Genomic DNA, 24,339 nt, shown 5'->3' with positions numbered 1-24,339 from the left:
GGCAACCAGACTTATTGATAACTGGCAAAGATCCAACCAATCCATAATCCAGGAAATAATGCCTGGCTGCTCACTGGAGGGAAGGATATTAGAGGCAAAGATGAAGTACTTTGGCCACATCACGAGAAGACAGGAAAGCTTGAAGAAGACAATGATACTGGGGAGATTGGAAGGAAAAAGGAATAGGGGCCGACCAAGGGCAAGATGGATGGATGGCATCCTTGAAGGGACTGGCTTGACCTTGAAGAAACTGGGAGCAGTGACGGCCGACAGGGAACTCTGGTGTGGATTGGTGCATGAGGTCACAAAGAGTCGGAAGCGACTGAACGAATAAACAATAACCATGTCTGTTCTGAGTCCCTCCAGGGAGCTAGACCAGAATATAAATAAAGTGTATCAGTATTATTATTAATGCCAAAGGAACTACGGTATGGAATCCTACTAGTGGGGCGGGAGAGGGCAATAGAGAATAAAAAATTTCTTGTCTCATTTTTAAAGATATTTATCACAGCCCAAAGCAGTGTAATGTAAGCATCATTTAACAAAGTTTTACAAGTAGGTTTTGAAAAAGTGTTATGCCAATCAGTCAATATTACAAACAATAATAGAAAGCATGCTAAAAATGAGGTCATTAAAAAGCTGTTGAACAAACAACAGATTTTACACTATGGTGGTTTAACAGGTGTAATTTACTCAGAAACAACAGAAATACTACTCAATAAAATGACAAACTCCTTTTGACATCCAAATGCAGTGCAGTGCTTTTCTCTGACACAAGTTGGTGCCCCTTTCATGAGAAATATTAAACACTTAAAAATACAAGTAATACACCCAGTAAAAAACATTTACTATGACAAATGATAAGGGGAATGAAAGCCGGGCATAATTGTCTATGTGATATGGGTTTTTAACATGGAAGCAGTCAAATATACAGAACAGTCTTTTCATCACGGTCATTGGTGAATGACACCTGCTGTGTCTCTTTTTCTCTTCTTTTTTACCGCTGGGGGTTTTGGTGAGCTTGTCTGAGTCAGCTCTGTTCAGCTTTTCAGCCTTGCAACTGTTGGCAATCGCGGACAGGACTCCATTGATCTCTTCCTCAGCTTCTTGATCTTCCTCCTGGTAAGAACAGCAGTTAGATTTCAATACATTCCAACACCCACTATAAATCCTTACATTTATCCATTTGGCTGCCTTTACACAATGGGAAGAGTTGCACAGCCAAAGCAGAAGGACCTGTTCTCCACACATAATAATCAGATGCAATTGAAACTCTCAACTGCCATTACGTAGAACACATTGGCTCATATTTTTATTTGCTGGAATCTATGAGGTCATACCATCTTGGGGGGGGGGGGGGGGAACCATGCCAATATATGTATTTCCTTATCTTGCTTCATATCAAGTTAGTATGTTCTCTGACTTGAACCATCCCAGAAATTTCTTCCTAACTCAGGATGCCTCTGCATTGCAAAGTTAATGCAGTTTGAAACCACTTCTCAATGCTATGCAGTCTTGGGAAATGTAGCCTTTAGCCTTCGCTGCCAAAGAGTGATTGTGCCTCACCAAACTAGAAACCTTAGGGTTGTTTTTCATATTTAATAAAAACTTTATTTATACCCCACCACCATCTCCCCAACGGGGACTCGGGGCGGCTTACATGGGGCCATGCCCAAAACCATACAATATGACAAAATATAAAACAACATATCATAACACAATTTAACAATACAATAAATAATAACATACATTACAATCCAAAATTCAGAAAAAGCAATAAAAACCAGGGCAGGCCACATGAACACTAAATTAAAACTTGGTGAGAAAGACATATGAATAAAACCACAGGGAGCAGGGACATAAAATAGTGGAACAGTCTAGAGGATAGATATCCCAAGGGAATAACCGAAGGAAAATATTTCTCCGTATTCATCATCCAGTGCAATCAAGTACAATCAAATGAGTTTGAACATGGGAAAACAAGTTTGAGATCCAACATGTAATTCTAGAGATCATTTTTTAAAAGTGCAAGTCTGTCTGCTTCTCTATTTCCATCTAAATCCATCAGTCTGGGGTTTTTTTTTCCAGAATATAATCTCTATAGTCTTTTGTCATACTCAACAGTTCCATCCTTAAAAAGCAAGAGGAGCTGTCATTCCTTGAAGCTATATCTTTTAGCTTGGAAAACTGTCCCTCTCGAAACCAAATATTTTAGAAAGTTGCAATGAAGGGATAAACCCCATAGTCTAATATTCTGATTCTGTCAGTATTTGTTGATCTCTGACCCATTTATTACAATTTCATATTTCTTTGGAGGTATACTTAGAATAAGTAGTACATAATCTAGACTGTTAATAGCATATAATAAAGTACTGTCAAGTCAATGTTGACTTATGATGACCCAAAAAATCAGAGATCTCCAAGTCACCCTGGTATCAATAGCCCTGCTCAACTCTTGCAAACCCAGGCCATGGCTCCCTTGATTGAATCTATCCAGCTGTAATGTAGTCTTTCTCTTTTCCTACTGCCTTCGATTTTAATAAGCATTATTGTCTGTTCGAATGAATCATGCCTTCGCATGATGTATCCAAAGTACGTCAGTTTCACTGCAGTCATCTTGGCTTCTAGAAAGAGTTCAAGCTGCATTTGCTTTAGAAACTACTTCTTCGTCTTTTTAGCATGGTTTCTGTAGAACTCCAGCATCACCCAAGCAAATCCACTGATTTTCTTCCTATGAGTTTTCTTCACCATCCAGCTTACACAATCAAGAAATTGTATATAGAATCACAGAGTTGGAAGAGACCTTGTGGGCCATCCAGTCCAACCCCCTGCCAAGAAGCAAGAAAATCGCATTTAAAGCACCCCCTACAGATGGCCATCCAGCCTCTGCTTAAAAGCCTCCAAAGAAAGAGCCTCCACCACACTCCGGGCAGAGAGTTCCACTGCTGATCAGCTCTCACAGTTAAGACGTTCTTCCTAATATTCAGGTGGAATCTCCTTTCCTGTAATTTGAAGCCATTGTTCCACATCCTAGTCTCCAGGGCAGCAGAAAACAGGCCTGCTCCCACATACCTGTGATTTCCCCTCACATATTTATACATGGCCATCATGTCTCCTCTCAGCCTTCTCTTTTCAGGCTAAACATGCCCAGCTCCTAAAGCCACTCCTCAAAGGGCTTGTTCTCCAGACCCTTGATCATTTAAGTCATCCTCTTCTAGACACATTCCAGCTTGTCAACATCTCCCTTAAATTGTGGTGTCCAGAACTGGACACAGTATTCCAGGTGTGGTCTGACCAAGGCAGAATAGAGGGGTAGCATGACTTTCCTGGATTTAGACACTATACTCCTATTTATGCAGGCCAAAATCCCATTGGCTTTTTTTCCCGCCGCATCACACTGTTGGCTCATGTTTAACTTGTTATCCATGAGGACTCCAAGATTTTTTTCACACATACTGCTGTCGAGCCAGGCATCCCCCATTCTGTATCTTTGCATTGCATTTTTTTCTGCCTAAGTGGAGTATCTTGCATTTGTCCCTGCTGAAGTTCATTTTGTTAGTTTTGGCCCATCTCTCTAATGTGTTAAAATCATTTGGATTTCTGCTCCTGTTTTCTGGAGTATAAGCTCCATTATTGGTGTTGTCTACAAACTTGACTATTATGCCTTCTAACCCTTCATCTAAGTAATTAATAAAGATGTTGATCAGAATGACAGCTGAAACCTACTGGAAATAGCATCTGCTGCTGCTTCCTTCCACACTCCTGCTTTTTCTTTCCACATACCTGTTATTTCCTTCCACATAAATGATGCTGAGGTCTTGTGTCTCCTCATTACTCATGACTGTGGGGAAAATTGATCTATGTACCTTCCTATATATCAGGGGTGGATAAATGTTTTCCAGATGTTGCTGGACTGCAGTTTCTAGCAGTCCTTGCCTTCATAACCAATGATAAGATAGTTTAAGGCATGCACTCCAACATCTAGAGGCCACATATTTACTCATTCCTACTTTATAGATATGCTTTTTCTATTTCTATCTCACATGCAACAATGTTCAACCCATTATAGAAAGGTATGGAAAACCTTGTTCAGAGAAAATATATCCAGGATATGGGTGCTAGGATGACAGTTTGATAACGAATTTTTTCATTTGATGATTTTTTTTTAACATGAAAGACAGGGAAAAGCAAATTACAACCACTTAATATCTATCAATGATTACAGTGTAGAAAGTACACCTGGTGGCTAAGAAAACATGAACACTGAAAAAAGAACCTTAACCATTTCAAATGTCTCATTCATTATAAAAGAGAAATAGTCTATCTTATCATTTATACAGTTAAAAAACAAGAGACAAGAGTGCATTTTCAGTTACATATTTGTTTCTAATGGGGAAAATGGGATAATTTGTACAAAGCAGCAGGTTTGTTGCACAGCAGGAAGAATGTTGTACACATATTACTTGTTGTTTTCTGCAAGTTTCTGAAAGTTATTTTCAGGTGCCTGATGCTTTATCAAATTGTTTTTAACATCTTTATGTTCCTTGTGAGGAAGCTAAACAGTGTGTGGAAAAATAAAGCATCTGGAATGGTATATACCAGCCTATCATTTGTAGGTTAGAATTTTTTCTTCTCCAAGGGATCTCTAAGAGTTGTTTTCAGTGCGAGTTTGCTTATTCCATTGCTTCAATAAAGAGAAAAGGGAAAAGTCTGGAAATGTCTAGAGTCATTTAGAGGACTATTGAAAGCTTTGAAAGAAGAATATTAACTTCCAAGATTCTGGAAATCAATATTGCTTATCAAGAAAGAGCTACCATTTTCACTACATTTCTTTAATAAAAAGTAGTGCTATTAGTTTTACTCCTAGTTTCTGGTCTTAAATTGAGAATAGTAAGCAGATGGTAATATCAAAGGAATATAAAAGTCAGAAGCACAGTCTATGGATAATAACTGCATGACAGCTGAAACCTACTGGAAAATGGCATCTGCTGCTGCTTCCTGCTTCTATTAATGGATGCACTTGTTCAAAACCAACAGCCCGCAGGATGGAGAAAAGATGTTCTCATGGAAAGCTATAGATTTTCAAGACACTCAGTACGTCATCTTAGAGAGTGCCATAAGATCTTGGCAGTCTAGGAATTTTTCTGTGAATCCATTTCTAAATATATTTGTCAAGGCATCCTGATATGCTATATAGAAACAACAGGAAACAACGTGACCTGTCTGCATTGGGTATGTCTTCTGTAATATCTGTCCCCTTTTCCATTTCTTTTCTTTTTTTCCCCTGTCACTTTATAATACTTCCAGGAGACAGGTTACATCAGTTTCTGAAATGACAGGCTCTAGTAGCTTAGGGGAGAACCTATTGTGGAGTTTTCTTGATCAAATTGGTGGGGAGGGGGAGTTGTATTTTCCTTCCTTTGAACCTTGAGATTGTATGACTTGCCCAAGGCCACTTAGTAGATTTTCATGGGTGTTCTGTGCAGATAGAATACACAGGTGACCCCCTCTCTCCTTTTCTCTCTCTGTCACACACACATACACACACAAAACCTAAAATGTCACCACATGTGTTTCAAAACAAAACAGTGACTGGGGTGCAGTCAAAGACTATAGCCATGGATTCCAGATCCAAAGATTCAACCATCTATGGCTTGAAAATATGCACACACACACGAAGAAAAATCCAAAAAGCCAACCATAATTTTGCCATTTTATATAAGGGACACCATTTTACTACACCATTGTATATAACAGGATTTGAACACCGACTGATTTTGGTATCCAAAGGGATCTTGGAACCAAACCTCAGCAGATACCAAGAGCATACTGCAATTTTGTTTTCTAAGATAAATGCCTGAAACCTACATGAGGTCCAGAAAGGTTCCTGGAAATAATAATGACTGTGGTGATTCATTTTTTAACATGACAACCTCTCAGTGTATTTATGCATGTATGCATGTGTCTATCTATTCGTTTATCGATCAATCAATCAATCTGAATCGAAAGGATGACATGTTCCAAAGTTAACATATCATTGAGCTGCCAGTGCAGGTCATTTAGGCCCTAGGGGATGAATTTGGTGAACAATTCAAGCTATGTTTTTCTTAGATCAAGGCTCTCAAATATGAGTGGATTTGATATATTTCAAACTGAAAAATGGTTTCTATTTCATTTTTCTATTTCTTTTTACTTCCATCTTTTATCTGGGATAATTACGAGACACAACTCAAAGGCAGGAGAACATTTCAGACTGCTTAATGTTTCACACCACCGCTAAAGTGTTTATTATATCATACTGCGACAAATGCCATTAAATCCGTAACCTGTAGCAGAACAGTGCATATTCAGGCCTCTCATGGCCCATAGAAATTTAACTTGTCAGCTACAATCTATCAGTGGTTGTCTACAATGCCAACAAGGCAGATCTATGACTGTAAAGACACCATGGAGAGCTGTGGCTTAGTCATGGCTTCACAGCACTTATCAACTGTATATGTTAGTTTACAGAAATATATAACCTCTGCAACAGCAGTGGTGAACTGCCCAAGAGTGCTGTTGCCTCACCCAACTACAAATCTCAGGATTTCATAGCATTGAATCATGGCAGTTAATATGGGGTCAAACTGTATTATTTCTGCAATGCAGATGCACCCAGAGGCTTTCAGAACTGGCACTGCTGTAGACTGGTAATGCTGGTGCACAAAGATCAATCACAGCACACAAAACAAAGGGCAGGAGGGTTCAGAGAGAGGCTGGTACATTAAGGAATTAAAACTAAGCAAATACCTTTGTGAGTTTTTTCATACCAGCTCTATTAAGGGTACAGAAGTGGGCCACGGCATACTCCAATAAAGCGCCAAAGATGAAACTAAAGCAAATGCCTAGGTAGACATCAATTGCCTTAATGAAGCAATTAGCATTAGGAAGTGATGTCCTGGCTCCCATCATAAGAGTTGTCATGGTGAGTACTGTTGTAACACCTACAAAAAAAGAGGGAGAAAAACAGTACAAGAGAAAAAACTATGGATAATCTTGACAGATTGCCAGCAATGCTTCCCTTGAGGCTGGATCTACACTGCCCAATATTCCAGGATCTGATCCCAGATTATCTCCTTGGTACTGGATTATATGATTCTCTACTGCCATATAATGTGGGATAAGCAGATGATCTGGGATCAGATTCTGGGTTATAGGGAAGTGTAGAAGAGCCCTGAGATGCTCAATGAGGTTTTGAAGCATAAACCAACCAGGCAGATTGGCCAATGAATCATATTCAGCACCGATTGAAGTGTAACTTGTGGCAGCAAGGTGGCATAGATGACTCTATATTTTGGTGTTCAAGAACATCTCTTCTCTGAAGCTTGCAACCTCCTCAATCTGCTTTCTAAGGCGGCTGCCCTGCTCTACCTAATGGTAGATCCACCTTGCATTTTCTGAAGCCTTTAGGTAGCAACTGTTTCCTCACTGGTCATTTGAAATAGTCTCAGCGCTCACAGCATCCAAGATCTTAGTTTGTGGTGATATACCTCCAAACTTCAACAGTCACCAAATCAGAGTTGCCAGATTTCATGGCTCTGTCTGAAGTATCAGGGCCTGGAGACAGATCTTCAGCTAGTTCAGAAAAAGTTTCATTATGCCCCCCCCCCCCCCAAAAGTAGGAAGATGTCATGAGCTAAACCATGGACACCAAAGACGAGAAGGTCATGGCAGAGATATCAGACTAAATACAATCCCTGCAGAAGGTAATGGCAACCCACCCCAGTATTCTTGCCATGAAAACTAAATGGATCAGTACAACCAGAGATATATTGGTATACCATCAAGAGATGGGACTCCCAGGTCAGAAGATGGTCAAAATGGTACTGGGGAGGAACAGAGGATAAGTTCAGCTAGCCCCAGATTTGATGACGCAGTTAGCTCAAAGCCAAAAAGAAGGCTAATGGCCGACGGTGCTGGAGGTGAATGACAAATCTAATGTTCTAAAGATCAACACACTATAGGAACCTGGAATGAAAGATCTATGAGCCAGGGCAAATTGGACATGGTTATTGGTGAGATGTCAAGATTAATGATAGACATACTGGGAGTCAGTGAACTGAAATGGACTGGAATGGGCCACTTCACAACAGATGACCACCAGATCTACTACTGTGGACAAGAGGAACAGCGAAGAAATGGAATAGCCTTCATAATTAATAATGAAGTTGCCAAAGCAATGCTTGGATACAACTCAAAAAATGATAGAATGATCTCAATTCAAGTTCAAGGAAAGCCATTTAACATCATAGTGATCCAAATATACGCCCCAACCACAGCTGCTAAAGAAGCAGAAGTAGATCAGTTCTATGAGGATCTGCAGCACCTACTGGATAATACACCAAAAAAGAGACATATTTTCATTACAGGAGATTGGAATGCTAAGATGGGCAGTCAAATGACAACTGGGATCACAGGCAAGCATGATTTGGGACAACAAAAAGAAGTGGATGTAGGCTAATAGAATTTTGCCAGGAAAACTCACTGTGCGTAGCAAACACTCTCTTCCAATAACCTAAAAGGCTTTATACATGGACTTCACCACATGGTCAACACCGAAATCAGATTGACTACATCCTTTGCAGCCAAAGGTGGCGGACATCCATCCAGTCGGTGAAAACAAGACCTAGAGCTGACTGCAGTTCAGATCACAAACTTCTTATTGCACAATTTAGAATCAGACTGAAAAGATTAAGGAAAATACAGGGACTAGTTAGATATGATCTCACAAATATTCCTAGTGAATATGCAGTGGAGGTGAAGAATAGATTTCAGGGACTAGATTTAATAAATAGAGTCCCAGAAGAACTATGGACAGAAGTTCGCAACATTGTTCAGGAGATGGCAACAAAGTACGACCCAAAGAAAAAGAAAAGCAAGAAAGCAAGATGGATGTCTGCTGAGACACTGGAAGTAGCCCAAGAAAGAAGGAAAGCAAAAGGAAACAGTGATAGGGGGAGATATGCCCAATTAAATGCACAATTCCAGAGGTTAGCCATAAGAGATAAGGAATTCTTTTTAAACAAGCAATGCATGGAAGTGGAAGAAGACAATAGAGACCTCTTCCAGAAAATTAGAAACATCGGAGGTAAATTTCAGGCAGAAATAAGCATGATCAAAAACAAAGATGGCAAGGACCTAACAGAAGCTGAAGAGATCAAGAGAAGGTGGTGAGACTACACAGAAGGTATGTATAGGGAAGATAATAATATCGAGAATAGCTTTGATGGTGTGGTGAGTGAATTAGAAGCAGATATCCGGAGGACTGAGGTTGAATGGGCCTTAAGAAGCATTGCTAATAACAAGGTAGCAGGAGATGATGGGATCCCAGTTGAACTGTTTAAAATCTTGAAAGATGATGCTGCCAAGGTGATGCATGTCATATGCCAGCAAATATGGAAAACACAAGAATGGCCATCAGATTGGAAAAAATCAATTTATATCCCCATACCAAAAAAGGGAAATGCTAAAGAATACTCAAACTTTTGTACAGTGGCATTTATTTCACATGCCAATAAGGTAATACTGCAAGGTAGATTCCAGCAACACATGGAGCGAGAGCTGCCAGATGTACAAGCTGGGTTTAGAAAAGGCAAAGGAGCGAGAGATCTAATTGCCAATATCCTCTGGATAATGGAGGAAGGCAGAGAGTTTCAGAAAAACATATATTTCTGTTTTATTGACTATTCTAAAGCCTTTGACTGTGTGGATTATAATAAACTGTGGAAGGTTCTTGGTAGTATGGGGATACCAAGTCACCTTATCTGCCTCCTGAGGAATCTGTATACCAACCAAGTAGCAACAGTCAGAACAGACCACAGAACAACAGACTGGTTAAAGTTTGGGAAAGAAGTACGGCAGGACTGCATACTCTCACCCTACCTATTCAACTTGTATGCAGAACACATCATGCGACGTAAAGAAGAAAGTGCAAAAGCTGGGTTGCAGTTAAACATCAAGAAAACCAAGATTATGGCAACCAAACTGATTGATAACTGGCAAATAGAGAAAGAAAACATGGAGGCAGTGACAGACTTTATATTTTTAGGTGTGAAGATTACTGCAGACGCAGACTGCAGCCAGGAAATCAGAAGACGTTTACTTCTTGGGAGGAGAGTAATGACCAACCTCGATAAAATAGTGAAGAGTAAAGGCATCACACTGGCAACAAAGGTCCACATAGTGAAAGCAATGGTATTCCCCATAGTAACCTATGGATGTGAGAGCTGGACCATAAGGAAGGGCTGAGCAAAAGAAGATAGACGCTTTTGAACTGTGGTGTTGGAGGAAAGTTCTGAGAGTGCCTTGGACCACAAGAAGAGCCAACCAGTCCATCCTCCAGGAAATAATGCCCAGCTGCTCACTGGGGGGAAAGATATTAGAGGCAAAGGTGAAGTACTTTGGCCACATAATGAGAAGACAGGAAAGCTTGGAGAAGAGAATGATGCTGGGGAAAATGGAAGGAAAAAGGAAGAGCGGTCGCCCAAGGTCAAGATGGATGTATGGTATCCTTGAAGGGACCGGCTTGACCTTGAAGGAGCTGGGCGTGGCGACGGCTGACAGGGAGCTCTGGCGTGGGCTGGTTCATGAGGTCACGAAGTGTGGGAATCAACTGAATGAATAAACAACACACTGTGGTTACTTAAGGGTCTGGCAAAGCTCTTTTCATTTTTTTCAGTGTTTCAATTTTATCAACATCCATAATAAATAATAATAAACTTTATTTATATCCCACCCCATCTCTCCGGAGGGACTCGGGGCGAATTACAAAACAACAACAATGCAAAACAAAACACACAGAATATACAACAGAAATTAGCCTAAATCAATAAAAATAAAAACAAGGTGAAAATAAAAATGAACAACATATGGAGATTAACATAAAACACCTCAATTCAAAATAAAATAAGCAATAAAACGCAAACAATAAATTATAAGTATAATCCATTAGTGCCTGGACACTGCTATGTATTGCTGATTGCGTATTCTTGCATGACAGGGAGTTATGTCCCTTTTGGGGTTTTTTTCTCCACTCTGGTATTCCATTATTCTACTAATGGACCTTTTTCTGATACTATTTTAGTTTGTTTCCAATTTTATGTTCCTTTCATACTATTATTTCAATTCCATGATTTTATTTATTTTCCTATGTACTGTCAGAACCCTGCTACTAGAGCCTGGATGTGGCTCTGAGTTTCAGGGTCACTGACATTGATAAGACACCTGCGGCTCAGGACTCGGAGAAGAAACGGCCGCTGGACTTGGCGGGGAATTTGCGCGGGGTTTTGCTGAGCGGGAAGAGACTTTTCAAATGAGGGGGAGGGTATATAAAGGATGGTTGGCCGGAGCCTCCCATTCTTGGCTTTTTTGATGTTCATGTTTCCTACAGTAAAAGTTTCTGGTGATATCACAGAGAGTCTCGTGTGTTCATTCAGGAGCGGCTGTGGTGAGCTGACACTAAGCCAAGAATACGGACACCATCCCGCTGTAGCGGTGAGGTGTAACATGCAAGTGGAGGATGAAGAGCTCTTGGGCGCAGGAGGAGGAAGGTCGGAAAGGGCCACTCCCGAGCCGGACGCTGAGTTCCACCAGCTGGCGGCCCTGGCGTCATCCACCGCTTATGCCCAGCCAAATGGGGTAACCCAGAGGCGTGGAGTGGTGCGGGGAGACAGCACCGGAGGAGAGGAAGGTTCACCTTCCCCAGGCCCACAAAGGATGGTGTTTCTGGAGGAGAGGATGTCGGCGATGGAGACCACCCTGGCAGTGATGTCGAGGGCGATGGAGCGCCTGGCGTTTTTGGCGGAGCCAGAGAGAGGAAGGGAACTTCGGGCTGGCTCAATGTGGGACGTGAGCGTGGGAAGCAGCCAGGGCTTTGCAGACCTCCCAGCACCGAAGGGAAGGGAAATGCGAAAGGAGCCCGGCGCCCGGCCCAAGACCCAAACAAGCCTGACGCGGGTGGAGGAGAGTGACGACGAAGGGGAAAAACCTCCGAGAATCCCAGCTACGCTCCCAGCTGAGACCCTGGTGCCCCTGGCGAATGCCGGGCGTGGCACAGGGCCAAGAGAAGCAGCAGCGGGGCCCACTGGTCCGCAAGGGGGCTTGCGACGGGCGGAGAATTGGGGATTGCCACCACAGGGACCCCTACCGAGACGAGAGGAACTAAGGATCGAGTTTGGGGGAGAGTCCTCTGAACTGGATTTTTTCCTGACCACGGTGAGGGGCTATATGGAGGACAATGCTCACACTTTTAGAACGGAATCCAGCCGGATACGGGCCATTGGTGCAGTGTTGAAGAGGGGAGCGGCCAGCTGGTACGTTCAGCTGCACGCGCGGCGCGACCCATGTCTGGGGTCACTCCGACGCTTTATGGGGGCCCTGGAGACCCGTTTCCGAGATCCACTGGAGCAGATCCGGGCGAGGGAGAAGTTGAAGACCGTCTCCCAGGGGCAGAGGTCGGTATCTGAGTATGCGGAGGAGTTCCAATGCCTCGCCGAAAAGGTGCCGGAATGGTCTGCAGTAACAAAGATAGAACTCTTCAAAGAGGGTCTCAGGCGGGAGATCCTCTCCTGGGCGGTGCATCGTGATGAGCCTGACACACTGCGCGGATGGATTCAGCTGGCGGGGCGCGTCGAGACATCGCTGGCCCAGGTGAGGAGGCACCGAGGAGGGCTACAGCAGCGGCCGCAGATGAAAGAGGGGAGCCGGAAGGAGGGATCAACCCCAGCCGGGAGGAGAACGGAGCCGACAGGGAACGTGAGCGCCAGCAGGAGTGGCTGCTTCGTGTGCGGCCGGTTGGGCCACAGGGCTGCCGAGTGCTGGCAGAGAAAAGGGGAAGGCGGAGGCCAGCCCAAACCAAGAGCCGTGGCAGGAAAACGCGCCGAGGAAGAACCACCGATGAGGCACCACTCGGGGGGGTTGGTAAGTCAGGACAAAGCTATGATAGTGATCCCCATTCAGCTTGAAAATGGCAGCAAACAAGCAACCTGCAAAGCATTTGTGGATTGTGGATGTTCCAGGAACATCATCTCCCCTGAATTAGCCGAGGGATTGGGATGCGAAAGAACGAACCTAGAATCCCCAATAGCTTTTTCGCAGTTGGACGGATCCACAGCATCGGGATCGTTAGCTAAGTACAGTGCCGAAGATGTAAAGTGTAAGATAGGGAGTTGGGAAGGAAAGGTGTCATTTGTGATATCACAAATAGCCAGCTATAATGTTATACTAGGCATGCCGTGGCTGGGGCAGGCCAACCCGCAAATCAACTGGGAGGATAAGAGCATGATCTTCAGGATGAATTTGGAAGAAGGGAGCCAGGAAGTTGAGAGGGAGCCAGGGAAAAGGGGGGAGGAAGACTCTATCAGAATAGCAGAACTGGCAGATAAATTACCCCCAGAGTATCGGGATTTTGTGGACGTGTTTGATGAGAAGGAAGCAGACAATTTCCCACCGAAGCGGAGAGTTGAAGTGAAAATAGAGCTAGTCCCAGGAGCAGAGCTTCCCAAGGCAAAAATATACCCGATGTCAGCTAGGGAAAAGGAGGAACTGAGAAAATACATTGATAAAAACCTAGCGAGGGGTTTCATAGAGCCTTCAAATTCCCCTCTAGGGGCGCCTGTGTTGTTCAGGCGGAAAAAGGACCAAACGCTGAGGCTCTGCATTGACTACAGGGGCCTAAATGCAATCAGTACTGTAAATAAATACCCCCTACCCTTAGTGAAGGACTTGATCGCCCAGTTATCGGAAGGACAGATATTCACTAAATTGGACTTAATTGAGGCCTACCATAAATTGCAGATCAAACCAGAGGACAGGTGGAAGACGGCCTTCTCCTGCGCATTCGGATTATTCAATTATCGTGTGCTCCCCTTCGGTTTGTGCGGGGGAGGGGCCGCGTTCATGCAATTAATCAACGAAGTATTGCATCCATTGTTGTACAAGGGAGTCTTTATTTTTTTAGATGACATATTGATAATATCTCGAACTAAGGAGCAACACGTAGAACTAGTCAGGGAAGTCCTACAAAAGTTGAGGGAAGCGAAACTGTACGCGAAGCTTGCCAAGTGCGAGTTCAATAAAGACCAGATAGACTTTCTGGGGTATAGGATTTCCTCCCAGGGAGTGGCGATGGACCCTGCGAAGGTGGAAGATGTGAGGGGGTGGGAAGCCCCCAAAACACGGAAGCAGCTGCAATCCTTCCTAGGGTTCGCAAACTTCTATAGAACATTTATCAAGGACTTTGCGCGCCTCACTTTGCCATTAACGGATTTGTTAAAAACTAAAGGCAGGGGAGAAACAGCCAAAGTGAAGGCCCCAGGGGCCAAACTGACATGGACAATAGAATGCCAGGAAGCTTTCGAAGCCCTTAAAAAGCGTTTTACTGAGGAACCTGTCCTACAGCACCCTGATATGTCTAAGGCCTTTGTACTACATTGCGATGCGTCAGACCGGGCATATGGGGCAGTTCTGCTGCAGAAAGACGAGGGGGGGAACCTGAAACCATGTGGCTATCTGTCAAAAAAGTTTAGCGATACAGAAAAAAACTGGCCGATTTGGGAGAGAGAAGCCTTAGCGATTCTAAAAGCACTAGAGTGCTGGAGACACTTTCTGGAAGGAAGTGGAACACCGTTTGAGGTGTGGACTGATCATAGAAATTTACAGTATCTAAGATCCCCTCGTAAACTATCAGCGAAGCAAATTAGATGGGCCCAATATTTCAGCCGTTTTGATTTCAGACTCAGATTCTTCCAGGGGAAGCATAACATACTCGCTGACGCTCTCTCTCGGATGCCTCAGCACGGGGGAGGAATTCAGGAATCTGAAGGGAGCCTGTTCCTAGATAAGCAGTGGGGCCTGGCAGTACTAACTCGAGCACAAGCGGCCAAAGAAAACAAACGTACTGCCATTTCCACGGGGGGAGGAGAAATATGGGAGGAAGAGTTGAAGCGAGCGTATGGAATGGACAAATGGTTACAAACTAACAAAGAAAAGGGAGAATTGTGTGGGGATTTGGTGTTTGTAAATAAGAAATTGTATATTCCTGAATGTTTAAGACGAGAAATGTTAAGGAAGTGCCACGATAACAAGGGTGCGGGTCATCTAGGCCCCACCAGGACTATTAAACTGTTGGCCAAACAATGCTGGTGGCCCGGAATGAGGAAAGACGCCAGGGGGTACGTCACGCAGTGCGAATTATGTGCAGAGGGAAAAACACCACCGGGGAAGCCCCAGGGGCTATTGCAGAAGGTGGTGGAGCCCATGAGGCCATGGGAATGCGTGGCCATGGATTTTGTAGGCGAACTACCCCCCAGCAGAGGCCACAGATACATTTGGACAATATTGGACCTATTCTCAAAACAGGCACACTTTGTGGCCCTGCCAAAACTCCCCTCAGCTGAAAAACTTGCTAATTTGTATGTGAAGCATGTATATCGCCTACATGGGTGTCCCGACAAAATAATTAGCGACCGGGGAGTCCAATTTACTGCAAAATTTTGGGGAAAATTCTTACAGCTGTTAGGAGCAGAAAGGAACCTGAGCTCGGCTTTTCATCCCGCAACCAACGGGGGAGTCGAACGCACTCAACAAACACTGTGCCAATTCTTGAGGATGTACACCAATTATAGACAGGATGATTGGGCGGACCTTCTACCGTTTGCTGAGATGGCTTTTAACGGGGCCGTACATTCGGCCACAGGTCGTGCCCCATTCGAAATAGTATACGGACAGGAGGTGGCACCTTTCCCCAGGCTACCCGAGTGGAAGGAAGGAGAGGCCCAGACCGACAAGGAATGGCCGGCCAAAATTAAGCAAGGGTGGCAGACCGTGGTGGAGGCATTGCGGGAAACACAAAAGAAGTACAAGCTCTTTGCAGATCGTAGGCGCCGGGAGGGGGACAAATTGGGCGAAGGGGATCTGGTTGGGCTGAGCACAAAAAACCTGAAATTGGGGTTCCCATCTAAAAAATTGGCTCCACGCTATATAGGGCCGTTCAGGGTAGCAAAAAGAATAAACGAAGTGACCTATGAGCTGAGGCTACCCAAGGACCTAGGAAAGGTACACCCGGTATTCCATTGCAGCCTGTTAAAAAAGTATAAAGGAACTCTGGACAGCGGAGAACAATAGTTGTGTTTAATCTTTTCCTTCCAGGACGAAGGGGAGGAGGACGCCATGTCAGAACCCTGCTACTAGAGCCTGGATGTGGCTCTGAGTTTCAGGGTCACTGACATTGATAAGACACCTGCGGCTCAGGACTCGGAGAAGAAACGGCCGCTGGACTTGGCGGGGAATTTGCGCGGGGTTTTGCTGAGCGGGAAGAGACTTTTCAAATGAGGGGGAGGGTATATAAAGGATGGTTGGCCGGAGCCTCCCATTCTTGGCTTTTTTGATGTTCATGTTTCCTACAGTAAAAGTTTCTGGTGATATCACAGAGAGTCTCGTGTGTTCATTCAGGAGCGGCTGTGGTGAGCTGACAATGTACCATCCACAAGATGGACAGTATAGAAACACTGTACATCAATAAACATCAACAGACAAATACGACATAGCTGGGAATGCAACTGCTTAGTTCCAATTGGCTCAATTGATCTACTCTGGTAAAGAACAGCAATATGAAAGTGATCTATGGATGGACGTTTGTCATTTTTCTCACTCACCTATGCAGATTCTGGCTGGCACTGATGACTGGCTTATCCAGAATGACACCCAGGACAGAACAACCAGTAAGCTGGATGGTACATATGTCTCAAGGATAAAATACAGAATATTCCTCTTGAGTTCAAAATGGAAGACCAACTTTGGATAGTGTCCTATGCAAAACAATAAAATCAAAGAAACATACAAGCCATTCAGTTGAAAGTACTTCGAAATTGAAGTGATATCTTTTTATTTGCATGTTTAAAGCTTCAAATATGAAAAGCTTCAATACTTGTCAGCTTACCAGTTTTGACTACCCTGTTTCCCCTAAAATAAGACATCCCCAGAAAATAAGACCTAGTAGAGGTTTTGCTGAATTGCTAAATATAAGGCCTCCCCCGAAAGTAAGACCTAGCAAAGTTTTTGTTTGGAAGCATGCCCGCCGAACAGAACACCAGAGCATACAGGATCGGTAAATGTACGTGTTACCAGGTGAGAGTATAACGGAATCAGTAGCGTCCAGTTAACAACATGTGCAAAAGACTCAGACCAGGCAGAGGAATTGAAATGAACAAAGGAACTTTACTCTTGCTTGTTGAGTTGAAATCAAATAAACAGTTCTGCGATCTTACAATGTCCATGTAGTTGCATAAGATCACTAACCTAATCAATCAGCATCAATATATACAGCATAGCATATTCAAAAATGCTACTTGACCGTAGCCAGAGAGAGCATGTCTTTTTCTGTGCTCTCTCTTGAAGCCCAGATTTCCAGCTGACAATCCCAGCCACCTGCCATCAAACAGATACATTGTTTTAGGCGTGGCTTTGCCTATGCAAAGCTGAGCTCCTCTGCAGAGTTCCCTTGCAAACTGACTTTTGCAAGGATTTCTTTACACACACATATAGCAATTTGGTGCAATAGTACATACCATAGAGTGTTGTACATGAAAATAATGGTAGTAACAAGAAATTATTGATAGGATTCAGTTTGTCTGGTTATGCTGGTTTTTGATGACAACTACTGTAATAAATGTTCATTTTTTTGTTCAACAGTAAATGTGAATTCTTCTTCATGGAAAAATAAGACATCCCCTGAAAATAAGACCTAGAGCATCTTTGGGAGCAAAAATTAATATAAGACACTGTCTTATTTTTGGGGAAACACGGTATGTATACATTTAGGGCTATCTTTGGAGTGCCCATTTGCTGCTTCTAATCCCAAACTGTGAGCCACAAATATTAAATATATCTTAAGTATGGGACTTGACAACAACATTTGCAATAAAGTGAGGATTTGTGTATCCACCACGAAGCCTGGGTGATGCAAAGAATGCTTCCAAAGGTTTGGATTATGGGGCACGTCCAAATGTCACTTATTATCAGAGATTCTCAAATGTAGCTTAGCTTTACTAGTGATATTTATTTCTAGCTGCCGACAAATCTCCCAGCTTTCTGAAACCTTTGCCATGTGCTGTGAAAGATACAGGAAGAGCAGTTAGGGCTAATTTCCTTTCTGCCTGAGAAATGAGGATGATAAGAAACAGGAACGTGTTCTACTAAAAATATGTCTCAGTTTTCTGACTATTCCTTCCTATGCACCTCAAACAGCACCATTCAAGCACAGGAGGAAGGTGTCAAAGATCTCCTGGAAGAACCCAAACTTTATGAAAACACAGGTTTTTTTAAAAAACAAATAAGATTGGGAAGGCCACCCTCAAAATGGCTCAGTGAGTCAGACTGTATTTAGTACTGCAGAATGGCTAACTGTTTCAAGAAGTGGAATATAATGTAGCCACTGATCTTGTGAACTCCAGCAATCCTCTTCACTATTACATTCCAAGTCCTGCTTGCATTAACGCTGTCTAAACACATTTACATTCCTGGTCATCTTGATGGTCAGAGGGCATAGGGCTCTTGTGCAGGCAGATTTGCTTATTGCTGTTAGATCCCATCTTCATCACTTGGAATAACCAAAAAGAGCGAGAACAAACATAAATAGGTAAGGGAGGTGAGGAAATAAGGGAGGAAATAGAAATGTGACAAGGATTAAATATCATTTTCTAGGGCAACTTTACTACTGAGACAGTTTAAGAGTGGGTTTTACCGATTTACCTAAAATGTGAAGATAAACAGAATGTTGTTTTTTTCCCTAACTCATTATATTGATTTCTAATACTTACCTACTTCCATGCTGGCTGAATTTCATATACCATATGGTTATCTCATTCAAATGGACTTTCTCATAATTATATTTGATTTTCAGAACTTTTCAAAACGATTTTGGTGATATCTCATATCTCTTCTATCTTGAAATGTTAGCCCCATTATTTATGCCATATAACTGAATAATAATAATAATAATAATAATAATAATAATAATAACAACAACAACAACCCCCCCCCCCCGTAGGTGCCACCTTGATCATATCCTCAGCTGCTGTAAGAAAATCGCACAGACAGACTACAAACAGAGGCACAACTATGTGGCCCAAATGGTCCATTGGAACTTATGCCTCAAGTACCACCTCCCAGCAGTAAAGAACTGGTGGGATCACAAACCTGCAAAAGTATTGGAAAATGAGCACACAAAGATACTGTGGGACTTCTGAATCCAGACTGACAAAGTTCTGGAACACAACACACCAGACATCACAGTTGTGGAAAAGAAAAAGGTCTGGATCATTGATGTTGCCATCCCAGGTGACAGTTGCATTGACGAAAAACAACAGGAAAAACTCAGCCGCTATCAGGACCTCAAGATTGAACTTCAAAGACTCTGGCAGAAACCAGTGCAGGTGGTCCCGGTGGTGATCGGCACACTGGGTGCCGCGCCAAAAGATCTCAGCCGGCATTTGGAAACAATAGACATTGACAAAATTACGATCTGCCAACTGCAAAAGGCGACCCTGCTGGGATCTGCGCGCATCATCCGAAAATACATCACACAGTTCTAGACACTTGGGAAGTGTTCAACTTGTGATTTTGTGAAGCGAAATCCAGCATATCTATCCTGTTTGCTGTGTCATATAATAATAATAATAATAATAATAATAATAATAATAATAATAATAATAATAATATCTTTATTTGTATCTCATTTTCTCCCCAAACGGGATACAAAGCGGCTCACAACATAAAAACAATATACATATGTAAAACAACAGCCTATAAAAACAATTTTACAATAAGAAATAAATAAACACATTTAAAATATCTAATACAGTTGTCTTATACAGTTGTTGCAGGCAACAAGATAGATGGGGATCTTAGCATGACTCAATAAAAGTGAGCTTTCCAGTCATTACAGCTAAATTTCTTCATCAAAAGCTTGCACGAACAGTAAGGTCTTTAGCTGTTTTTTAAAACATGTCAGGGAAGGGGCTGTTTTAACATCCTTGGGGAGAAAGTTCCAAAGAGTTGGAGCAGCCACCGAGAAGGCCCTCCCTCTCGTTGCCACCAACTGCATTTACTGACATATGCCAATTGCTTACATTGGCAAAAGTCTATTGGGGATTTACAATTTCATAAGTGGATTTACATCTGTGGGAATTAAACTTGAGCAGTTCTATAATGTCCATATTGAGTAAAGGACTGCTGCATTACTACAAAGGGCAAAGCAACGAATGCATAGGCAGGAATGGGCAAGCCTAAGGCCTCCAGGTGTTTTGGATTTCAACTCCCACAATTCCTAACAGCCGGTAAACTGGCTGTAATTTCTGGGAGTTGAAGTTCAAAACACCTGAAGGGCCAAAGTTTGTCCATGCCTAGCATAGGGTGACCAATGTTCATCAGTCCCACAGTTAGCAAATGCCAATTTATATTGGAACACTCTTGCCGCATGTCCCATTACACATCTTCACATTTCACTACCAGAGTTTCCTTGTATCTCCACTCTGTAGCTAAGAATATGTAACATTATGTAATATACCCCATGATAGAGAATTCTGGCCATAATGACTAAATCGCAATGGTCTACCGATTATTTATTCTACAACCCTAGGATTTAATGCTCCATTTCTGCTTCCCACACATTCCTGTAAACTAAATAAAATGCTCCATCTCAGCATTTATGGAAGATGCATTTTTACGAGTCATGCAATTCCCAAGAAAAGTATGTGGTCGTTCACAAAAAGCACAGTCCAGGTCCTGTCTTGAAATATGTATACAAATAACCTCCTTGGGGGCCATTATGGTTGTACATCCTTCATAAAGTTACCATTTTTGTCATAACTGTTATAATCTGATGCTGGAAAAGACATTACCCAAAGCAAATTGGTGGCCTTGCTCTGAAGATTTCACATTTTTAAAACATGTAGTGCCAAAGTGGGAGTATAAACTCATTTTATAACCTGCGGTAAACATTTATTGTTACTTCTCTTGAAGCTCAAATAACATCCATTAAAAGTAAGCCATCCTTTCGAGCAAGGGAGGTGGGCTTTAATCTGAAAAGCACATCTCAGCACCTTTGGGCTCTTAGGGCAAGCTGGAGTTTAACTTGAAAAACTTGAAAAATAATAAAATCTCAAAACTGCCAATAGGCTTAAAGAGTAGCATCTGTTTTTTTTTATTGTTAAAAATAACTTCATATTATGACACATATAACACAAAACCTCCAATAAATTACAAACTACAAACCTGACTCTTCGTACCTATACACAAATCTAAACTAACTAATATAAAACAGAAACTCCAACTCGCACGCACACAAAACAACTTCTGCTATGAAAGTTAACGCATAAAACAACTTTATCTTATTTTCTTCAACATACTAAAACTCATATTAAGAATAATAAAACCAATCATTATTGAATCTCCCCCTCCCAAAAAAATTCAGGAGATTCTTATTTTTCAGAGACAAAGATTGCATCAATTCTGAGACGCCTAGTTATGGAGAGCTTCTATCATTGTAAATTGTATCCAGTTTTTTTTAAAAGTTAAAGTTAACTGAAGTTTGCATACAGAAAAAAGGAAACAATTTAAAAATAAAAATAAAAATAAAAAATCAAGACTGAGAAGAAGTGACACATACAGAAATGCTGTACCACTCTGTGAAGCAAATGGCTAAAATGAGTGAACAAAACAAGCCATCACATAAAGCAATGGAATGAAAACTGAAGTTTAGAAGTTTTTGCATGTTATATTTTTATGCTGTAGGCACTTTCTGCTCCAGGCATTTATTATTAGCAAACATTATTCTGTTGAAATGGGAACAGGGACTTCTTCCTGTGCTTTCCCAGTATTATTTGCATGTTTTCTCCCTAGAACACAAGGAAGCAAACATATATTTTATTATCATTTTCTGATGGTGAAGAGTTCTGCCGCCTCTTTGGATAGAGCAGCAATATGGAATTATTAGTCTTCTTTGAGCATGTTGACTAGCTGGGAGCAAAGTCAGGAGGATAGCAAGCAGATGGTAGTTATATAAGAAACAAGTCACTTTCTGATCAAAGAGCCTGCTATGTAAACTGGTACTCTGTGCTTATTCATGGACATTTGATATTTTAATGCAGTTTAGTACTTCAAATCATATCGTAACATTTCTTTTCAATAACACACTCAAACAAACTGAGTGAGCCAGACATTCTTGGATATCAAGACTGCAAAATTCTTGAGTAAAAAAAAGAAAATCATATGGAAATCCATATGGAGAAAAAGCTTCTTCTGATGCAATGCATAGAAGAGGAACTGTGCCATAGAGTGTTCACAAGGAAAAAAAACATAAAGAAAAAGCTCTGGGAGCGTTAAGTGTATTTGACATTTCTACTGCCCTTGAGAAGGCCCTTGGGGTGTCTCAGGAATGGTGATACAAGAAGTCACGTGCCTACAGATTTATTTCCTCTTCTTTTTCTTCTAGCACACTGAGGTACACAGTCAGTAACAAACCCTGGAAGTCTTCTACAGTGTTGGCCTAGCTGTGCAAAGATATTTTTGTGACATTTATCTCTGGATGGTGACCATCTCCCCCTTTCTTCTAAAGGCAGCCTTTAGTCACTTTCTGCTCATGTCTCACCTTTGGGGGACCCTTCTCAGATACATATTTCATTTATTAGATTTTCAATTAGCCTTTCAGTGCAGGTTGCTCCACAAAGTGGTATAAGAAGATTCCATAGTAAAGTGTAATTCTATATGAAGCCAACAAACTTGAACTATCTTGCTGCTAATAAAATATAGAGAATAGCAACAAATCAAGCACAGAACGTTTAATCAAAGGTGGACTGAATCAAAGATGGATTAGTCTAAATTGGACTTATGCATTCACTTAAAACCAGACCTTCACATGATTTGTTTTAAGCTACAAAATCTCCAAACATCCAGCTAAAATGGGGTTCTGAAAGAAGTGGTCCAATTCGGACCTTAAGGTAGGGTCCTTATCTTTCCAGATGTGAACTCTGTGGGAATTGACTCCTGAGACTGGGGGTTAATCCCCACAGTCACCCCAGTTCTTCGGGCTCCTGAAGTCTGAAATAGCAGGAGGGCATCCATCCCCTCCCATCATTTCCCCCAAAAAAACTTACCAGGGAGCTATGGGCAGAACAAGCCCCTCTGTACAGGATTAATGACATGAGAAAATGCCAATTATTTTAATCCGTTTCCACTAGGGTTTTGGGTTTGTGTAGAAGAGCCCTGAGAAGAGAAAACCTATCTCCCTTCTCCCTGCTTCTTTGAGTGCAAAGTACTTTTGCACCTTCAACTCAGTTCGTAGCCAAGGTAATAAGCTGAGGACAATAAGGTACAGCAGGAAGAGGAGAGAGAAGCTGCAACATTTTGAAAATATCTGATAAAGTATAATAACAGGATTAACTGAGAAGGTCACTGCCAAATACTTTTAGGCCTGCTTCAGATATCATGCTAAAGGAAGTCACAAGCAATTCTGAAACTAACAAACCCATCTGAAGGTTGCAAGTAGCAACAAGGCAGCTTCCACTTCCACTTTGTTCATTTCCTATCTAATCCATGCCTTAGGATTAGGTACCATGCAAAAAAAACCCCATTTGATCCATGCATGTGCCCTGCTCTCTTCTTTCTTGAGACACAAGTCAAAAAGAAATGAAAGCAGGAAGTTCCCCTATTTCTGTTAAGAGTGACCACAGTTTATCACTTTATATCAATCTGGATCTAACTTAACTTAGAGTTTTAAAAAAGCCAAGATACATAATAATAATTTATTTGTTTGACCAGTCATATGACCATTTCAAAGTGCAACATAAATAAAAAAAGAAATAAGATGGGAGGACAGCAGCTGACCTTCTGTTTGCTGTCAAAATCTTATTTTCCTGATTCTTCTTTCAGGAAATGTGCTCTTTTCTTGATAGCTTTCAGGATAAAAAGGCTTATTCTGATTATGGTGGATGTTTCTTGAGTTTAAAAACAGCCAAGATACAAAACCAAAGCTTGATCTAGGCTTTTCCCAGTAAAGCAGGGATGCAAAATGTTGTCGTACTGCAACTCCCCTTAGCTTTTGTCAGTGTTGTTGGGTGAAGGTCAAAGCTATATAACATAGCCCTCTTCTTAATTTAAATTAACTTATGCCCTGATTAGATACAGCAATTAATTGTACTTGGAATATATACCAGGACTTATGTGATTTCCTCTTTGCAACTATGTTAAGAGATAAAATGTTTTCATGTCAACATTTTGCCTAAGTAGAACATTACTCATAAATAA

General features: G+C 41.9%; 1 protein-coding gene across 1 annotated transcript in view; it reads right to left on the bottom strand.

The window, feature by feature from the left end:
• Positions 1–489: 489 nt before the first annotated feature.
• LOC100552978 (gamma-aminobutyric acid receptor subunit pi) overlaps positions 490–24,339 on the bottom strand; it is a 91,943-nt gene continuing 68,093 nt past the window's right edge. Inside the window, exons 8-10 of the mRNA XM_008106718.3 lie at positions 16,692–16,844; positions 6,790–6,983; positions 490–1,119 (exon numbers count right to left, since the gene is read on the bottom strand). Coding sequence (XP_008104925.1) covers positions 811–1,119; positions 6,790–6,983; positions 16,692–16,844 — 656 coding nt within the window. The 3' untranslated portion in view covers positions 490–810. The remainder of the gene's footprint in view (positions 1,120–6,789; positions 6,984–16,691; positions 16,845–24,339) is intronic.

This window comes from Anolis carolinensis, chromosome 3 (assembly GCF_035594765.1).
Source record: "Anolis carolinensis isolate JA03-04 chromosome 3, rAnoCar3.1.pri, whole genome shotgun sequence".
Taxonomy (NCBI): Eukaryota; Metazoa; Chordata; class Lepidosauria; order Squamata; family Dactyloidae; genus Anolis; species Anolis carolinensis.
This window is presented reverse-complemented; position numbering and strand designations above follow the sequence as displayed.